General features: G+C 46.6%; 1 protein-coding gene across 1 annotated transcript in view; it reads right to left on the bottom strand.

The window, feature by feature from the left end:
- The window catches only part of LOC143020776 (lachesin-like), a 92535-nt gene that overhangs the window by 48139 nt on the left and 36896 nt on the right, over positions 1-7500 (bottom strand). The window contains exon 5 of the mRNA XM_076177516.1: positions 5775-5903. Within this exon, the coding sequence (XP_076033631.1) occupies positions 5775-5903 (129 nt within the window). The remainder of the gene's footprint in view (positions 1-5774; positions 5904-7500) is intronic.

The raw sequence follows: 7500 nt of genomic DNA, 5'->3' as shown, positions 1-7500 counted from the left end.
CCTCCTCCCCCTCCTCCTCCCCCCTCCTCCTCCCCCTCCTCCTCCCCTCTCCTCCTCCCCCCTCCTCCTCCCCCCTCCTCCTCCCCCCTCCTCCTCCCTCTTCTTCCTCCCCCCCTCTTCCTCCCCTCCTCTTCCTCCCCTCCTCTTCCTCATCTCCTCCTCTTCCTCTTACTTTCCACCTCCTTATCATCATCTTCCATCCTCCTCCTCCACTCCTCCTCCCCTCATATTCTTCCCCCTCCTCCGCTTCCTCCTCCTCCTCTTCCCCCTCCTCCTTTTCCCCCTCTTCCATCTCCCCCTCCTCTACCCTCCTCCTCTCCCTGTTATTCCTCCTCCCCTCCTTTTCTTCCTCTTCGCTCTCCTTCCCCCTCCTCCCCTCCTCCTGCCCTCCTCCTTTTCCTTTTCCCCTCCTCCTGCCCTCCTCCATTTCCTTTTCCCCTCCTCCCACTCCTCTTCCATCTTCTCCTCCCCTCCTCCCTTTCCTCCTCCTCTTCCTCCCACTCCTCCACCTCCCCTCCTCCCCCTCCTTCCACTACTCTTCCATCTCCTCACCCTCCTCACCCTCTTCTTCCTCCCCTCCTCTCCCTCCCCTTTTCCTCCCCTTCCTCCTCCCCCTCTCCTCCTCCTCCTCCTCCCCCTCTCCTCCTCCTCCTCCTTTCCCTCCCGTCCTCCTCCTCCTCCTCCTCCCCAGTATCGTGTGTAAACACGGAAAACAATTCCGTCGTCGCGCATTAACGCCCCGACAGATCCGAACAAACCAAGACAAACAAACAAACAAGAAGCGACAAAGACATCCATACCGACCGCAAGACGGGTCCCCGTCTATTGTCTAACCGGTGTCTATTGTTCGTCTATTGTGCGTCTATTGCCGGCGTTCGTCGTAGCTATTGTCGTCAACTTTGCTTCGACTTGTGGACTTGGTTGGAGGGAGAGGGGGAGGGAGGGGGAGAGGGTTGGAGGAGGGGAGAGGGGGTGGAAGAGGGAGGGAGAGAGGGAGGAGGGGGAGGGAGAGGAGAGGAACGGGAGAGGGAGAGGAGGAGAAGGGGTGGGAGGAGGGGAGAGGGGGAGGGGGTGGAAGAGGGGGAGAAGGAGGGAGGAGGGGAGAGGGGGTGGAAGAGGGGGAGAGAGAGGGGAGGGGGAGGGAGAGGAGAGGAACGGGAGAGGGAGGGGAGGAGAAGGAGTGGGAGGAGGTGGGAGAGGGGGAGAGGGAGGAGGAGTAAGAGAAGAACACCCGGTTATCTGTTTAGTGATGATTAATCATTGGAATCTGAATCTTAGTGGGAAAAAGGTTAGTGAGGCTTCGTTAGTGTAGTAGTAAGGAACACCGATCTAAGAGTAGAGAGTTAGTGAGGAGGTAGAATAGATTTGATGAGTGAGAGGTTTTTAGTGGGAAGTTCTTAGTGGAAAAGGGTAATGAATAGTAGTGGGGAACGGTTAGTAGAAAAAGGTTAGCGAAAGGTTAGTGGAAGAAGGTTAGTGAAAGAATGTTATTGGAGGAAGGTTAGTGGAAGAAGATTAGTGGAGGAATGTTAGTGAAAGAAGGTTAGTGGAGGAAGGTTAGGTGGAAGAATCTTAGTGAAAGAAGTTTAGTGGAGGAAGTCTAGTGGAAGAAGGTTAGTGAAAGAAGGTTAGTGGTGGAAGGTCAGTGGAAGAAAGTTAATGAAAGGTTAGTGGAGGAAGGTTAATGAAAGGTTAGTGGAAGAAGGTTAGTGGAGGAAGTTTAATGAAAGGTTAGTGGAGGAAGGTTAATGAAAGGTTAGTGGAAGAATGTTAGTGAAAGAAGATTAGTGGAAGAAGGTAAGTGGGAGAAGGTTAGTGAAGAGAGGTGGGAGGTCAGTGAGCAGTTTGATGTCTGTGATCCTGGGTCATAGTGACACTAAACGAAAGGTCACCTGCGTAACACATTATATATTTTATTCTGTTTATTATATTCAACCTGTAAGAGTGGGATTATTATTATTATTATTATTATTATCATTATTATTATTATTTATTTATTTTTCATTTTATTTATTTATTTTTATTTTTTCATTTTATTTGTATTATTTTATTTTTTCATTTCATATATTTTATTTTTTCAGTTTATTTGTTTTATTTTATTTTTGGGAGTGGGGGGTTAAGACCCCCTTTCAGTCGTGGACCCACCCCCGAAATAATATTTGAAATAGTTTAATGCTAACCAGAAGAAAGACGATAAAGTGTGCCACTAGGCTCAGTGAGGGCTATCGGTTTATAGTCAACAAATAGCCTGGTGATCAATTCTCTCTCTCTCTCTCTCTCTCTCTCTCTCTCTCTCTCTCTCTCTCTCTCTCTCTCTCTCTCCGGGTTTAGTGCTTTGGGTCGTTTATGTATGGCGGTGTATGTACGTGTGTCTCATATAAGTACACGGGTATATACGTTTTCTAGCACGTGCACTAAAACACACACACACACACACACACACACACACACACACACACACACACACACACACACACACACACACACACACACACACACACACACACCAAGAGTAAATGAAGCGAAGCTGTATTCTATACCAACTTTACTGTACATCTTTGGTGAATAAAATCATCTTTGGCTAACCAGAATAAAATCAACAGACACGATACCGGTAAGTGCCCGGGCAGTGTTACTTGCATCAGCAGTGAGTATTGTTTCTACTTAATCTGTGGTGAAACCTGCCTTTTGATCACTTGTGCCAAGGGAGTAACGGTGGTATTCTTAAAAAAATCTTTCCTTAAACAAATCTTATATAAATCCTTGGAAGGGAAAGATCTATATAAGGAAATATTTTTTTTATAAGAATACCACCGTAAAATTCTTGCTGTGGTATTCTAAAAAAAATTATTCCTTATATAAATCTTACATAAATCTTTGGAAGGGAAAGACTTATATAAGAGATTTTTTTTAAGAATATCACCGTAAGATTCTTGCGGTGATATTCTTAAAAAAAAAAAACTTTCCTTATAGAAATCTTTCCCTTCCAAGGATTTGTGTAAGCTTTAAATAAGGATTTTTTTAAGGAATACCACCGTAAGGTTTTGGCACAACATAATTGGCACCTTGGCAAAGAACACAGTGAGGATTGGCACACATGATCACACACTCTTCATTTCGAAACAGAGTTACAACCTGCGAAATTGTCAGGGCTGGGCGCGTTCCTATGTGCGTTCCTCTGTGCGTTCCACTTTAGTTTGGCCCACTGTTAGCGCTCCCAAACTATCAAAGCTTCTTAAAAGACAGGTTCATACCGAAGTAAAAGTCCGATAGGCCACATACTATACACCAAAGGGAAATTTCGTAGACCACATACTATACCGGCACCTATATTGCTTTAACCCATTAAACTCCGATGACAAGATTCCTTGTCATTTGGTCAAATAAAACAAAAAATCATAAAACACCAAAATGTTTGATCAAACACCAGAAAAATATGACGTCGGTCCTCGCTTCGCTCGCGAGCGGAGCGAGGACCGACGTCATATTTTTCTGGTGTTTGATCAAACATTTTGGTGTTTTATGATTTTTTGTTTTATTTGACCAAATGACAAGGAATCTTGTCATCGGAGTTTAATGGGTTAATAGTTTGGGAGCGCTAACCGCGGCCAAACTAAAGCGGAACGCACCTAGGAACGCATCGAGGAACGTGCCCATCTCTGGAAATTGTCCTCAAGTAGAGAAGCGCTGGTAAACTATGATCCACAACAATAGCGTGTGTTAATGGCGTGATTGTAAGCGTGCTGGTCTCACACTCTATTAGTTGTGGGTTCGAATCCCGCACCGCCTTCCGATTCCTAGCAGTGACTGTTACCTGTATTAAGTCTCTAAAGCGCATAACACATAGGGGGGAAGGTGACGCCTTCGGCCGCAGCTACTCAGCGTCTCCTGGCGTAGGCACCTCATTCTCTTCACCTTCTACTGGGAATCTCTTTGAGTAAAAAATTCCCAGATTTCGGAACCAAAAATTCGAAATCTAACATCCTGGACACCATTTTTTTTTTTTTTTTTTTTTTTTTTTTTGGTCTACACCAACAAACCGTTTTCGTTCTGAATATTGAAGATGATTTAATCTTGGATAGTTCTGTTACGGAGAACTGTGAGTACAAAGTACTTCATCTTGAGCCACAATACCGAAGACCCAAAGACCCGAAACGCAATGCCGGACTGTACAAGCGCTATCAGATCCAAAAACACACACACACACACACACACACACACACACACACACACACACACACACACAGTGCCACGAGTGCCAGAGGTCTAGACCAAGCCAACAACAGTGCCGCAAGACCAATAAACAAGTAAATATTGTCCCAGGACCAACACGCGCTATCAGCGAGCGTATAGCCGAATACAATCGGAGAGCCAGCCAGCGTAGCCAATCAGTGCCTTAGAGCAAATAAAGAGGACGCCGAAGTCTGTGTTGGGAAAATAAATACTTTCCGGAAACGCGCAAACAATGGAAGTTGGTTCGTCCGGTCGGTTATTTGTCGCCATGAGTGACGAGCATTTCCTGTTCTTCAGCTGAATGAAGGTGTCTGGCGCCAGATTGGAATTCCTAGCTGTCTGTCGCCAGATTGGTATCCTAAGCTGTCTGGCGCCAGGCTGGCATCCGCTCGAGTGTTTACATATTTTCTTTAAACTTATACATACATATACCATATACCAAAGGCTTTTTCTCCCCCTTACACGGGAGGTAGCCAAAAGACAAAGGTATAGAAACCACTCCCACCCATTCCATCCCCTACATACTCCACTCCCCTCTACCCTCTTCCCTCCCTCTTATCTTGGCACCTCCTGGATGACGGGTCATCCCTGCATCCTGTCCACTGTCCTGGATCATAAGCAGTTTTAAAAAATCGACACGGGGGGGGGGGGAATGTCATAAAGGATACAGTATCAAGGGGACATCTGATAAAGGGTACAAAGTTCTAAAGAGGAGACTTTATAAAAAAGGTGCAGTGCTAAGGACATATTTCATTAAGGTTGCAGTTCTACATGGGGCACTTGAAAACGCGGACAGTGCCAAGGGTGAGTGTGGGGGGGGGTTGTGGGGGGGAGAGGTGGCACCCTATATGGAGCACGGTCCCCCTCTCCCCCCAAAAAATGGGCCGGGGACCCTTTACAAAGGCAGTAGTGCCAAAGAGAGACTTTACAAAGGGCACATTCCGAGAGAGAGAGAGAGAGAGAGACTTCGCAGATATACAATGTAAGAGAGGAAACTTGAAGGAAAATGTATCAAGGGGGCCCTTCACACGAAGTACATTCGTCACAAGGAATACGATGTTCGAGGGTGAACTTCAGAAGTGCCACATCACCAAATTGGCACTTACCAAAGGATAATTGCACCCTGGATCTCTTCGTAAAGGGGGGACTTAACAAAGGGAATATTTCAACAAAGGACACAGATCGACTGAGTCACTTAACCCATTCAACTCCGATGACAAGATGTCTTGTCATTTGGTCAAATAAAACAAAAAATCATAAAACACCAAAATGTTTGATCAAACACCAGAAAAATATGACGTCAGTCCTCGCTTCGCTCGCAGCGAAGCAAGGACTGACGTCATATTTTTCTGGTGTTTGATCAAACATTTTGGTGTTTTATGATTTTTTGTTTTATTTGACCAAATGACAAGAGATCTTGTCATCGGAGTTGAATGGGTTAACAAGGTCTACAGTACCAAAGGGGGGTTCTTGACGAGGACTACCGTGCCAAGTGGCACTTGAGAGCGAGTAGGGTGCCAAGAGGTAGTACTAGTACTTACACTTGACGTTGACGTTGATCCTTTTCATGACGGCGGGCGGGACGTCATTGGTGGCGATGCAGAGGTAGGCGCCCATATGACGTTTGTTGATTCGCGTCAGGTTCAGGACGGGACCCTCGACTTCTGCCACTGACGGAGGAGGAACATGGGTTAATGACGGACGAACGGAGTTCGTGGAAACGACCGAAGTCGTTTAAAAATGCAGCCACAGGGTTCTCCCCGAACTGACTGAAATAGTTTTGTATTAGCTAATGTGGTATCCCTTCTCATCCTCTTATCCCCTCTCCCTCTTCCTCTCCTCCTTCTTCCCCCTCCCCGCTCTTCCCTCCCTCCTCTTCTGTCCCCTCCCCTCATCCTTCCCCCTCCCTTCCACCTCCATTCCCTTCATCCTTTCCCTCCTTCCCTTCCCCTTTCTCCACCACCTTCCCCTCTCTTTCCCCTTCCCTTTCCTTTCCCCTTCCCCTACCCTTTATCCTCTACCTTCCCCTCCTTCCCCCTTCCCCTTCCTTTCCCTCTCCCTTTCCCCTTTCCTTCCCCTTCCCCTTCCTTTCCTTTCCCCTTCCCCTTCCTTTCCTTTCCCTCTCCCTTTCCCATTCCCTTTCCTTTCCCCTCCCCCTTCCTTTCCTTTCCTTTCCCCTCCCCCTTCCTTTCCTTTCCCTCTGCCTTTCCCCTTCCCTTTCCTTCCCCTTCCCCTTCACTTTCTCCTCTACCTTTCCCTCCTTCCCCCTTCCCCTTCCTCTCCCCTTCCGCTCACCTCCCTCTTCCACTCCTCCACCCTCTTCCACTCCTCCACCAACTCATCATCCCTTGCCCCGAAGTGAATATTATCTGTAAAGTGTTTCATTGCGGCTTAATGGTTAAACCCAGTCAAACTAAATTATTCTCTTGTTGGTTTGAGGAGAAGGGTGGGCGCGGCTATGCACTGGCCTGGCGTTTGACCCCCCACTGATTGATTACTTGTTGTTCACATCAGCTGGCATGGCGGTGGGAGTAGAAAATAGACGAGGCGTTGGGAATCGACCTCTGGATTGACAGGGTGGAAGGGTTGTGGGCAGAGTTGACAGGCAGGGGGATAGACAAGGTGGAGGGGATATGAACTCGGGTTGACGGGATGGAAATACAAAATTGGAAAGGTGGAAGGAAGGGGTGGGAAGGGAAGGCCAAAGACCTTAATTAAGGACGGAGGAAGGGAGGAATGGGAAGGGAAGGCCCCCAAGACCTTAGTAAAGGAGAGATGGAGGGATGGAAAAGAAAGGTTCAAGGAAATAAACGATGACTAACTTGCCTTAACGTTTAATGAACAATGTAAAAGAGAAAATCTGACCGAAGTATATACTCTCATGAAAGGCCAAAGGAAATGAATGATAACTAACTTGCCTTAACGTTTAATGAATAATATAAAAGAGAAAATCTTCCTCAAGTATATCTTCTCCTGGACCCTACAGGAAATGAATAATAACTAACTTGCCTTAACGTTTAATGAATAATGTAAAAGAGAAAATCTGACCCAAGTATATCCTTTCATGAACCCTACAGGAAATGAGAAAGTTGAAGGGTTTGGAGATGGAGGGTAGGGAGACGACTCTCTCTGACGTCCATCTTGCATGGCCACCTCGTTTAGGTAACTATCGTTAGTTGGCCCCACCATATAATCCCCAACTTAAACAAATTCGTAACTGTGGTGATCTGTACCATCGGATGAGTGATGGTTGTGTTATACAGTAAC

The sequence above is a fragment of the Oratosquilla oratoria genome, chromosome 40, assembly GCF_046742065.1.
Source record: "Oratosquilla oratoria isolate Oo_2021 chromosome 40, ASM4674206v1, whole genome shotgun sequence".
Taxonomy (NCBI): Eukaryota; Metazoa; Arthropoda; class Malacostraca; order Stomatopoda; family Squillidae; genus Oratosquilla; species Oratosquilla oratoria.
This window is presented reverse-complemented; position numbering and strand designations above follow the sequence as displayed.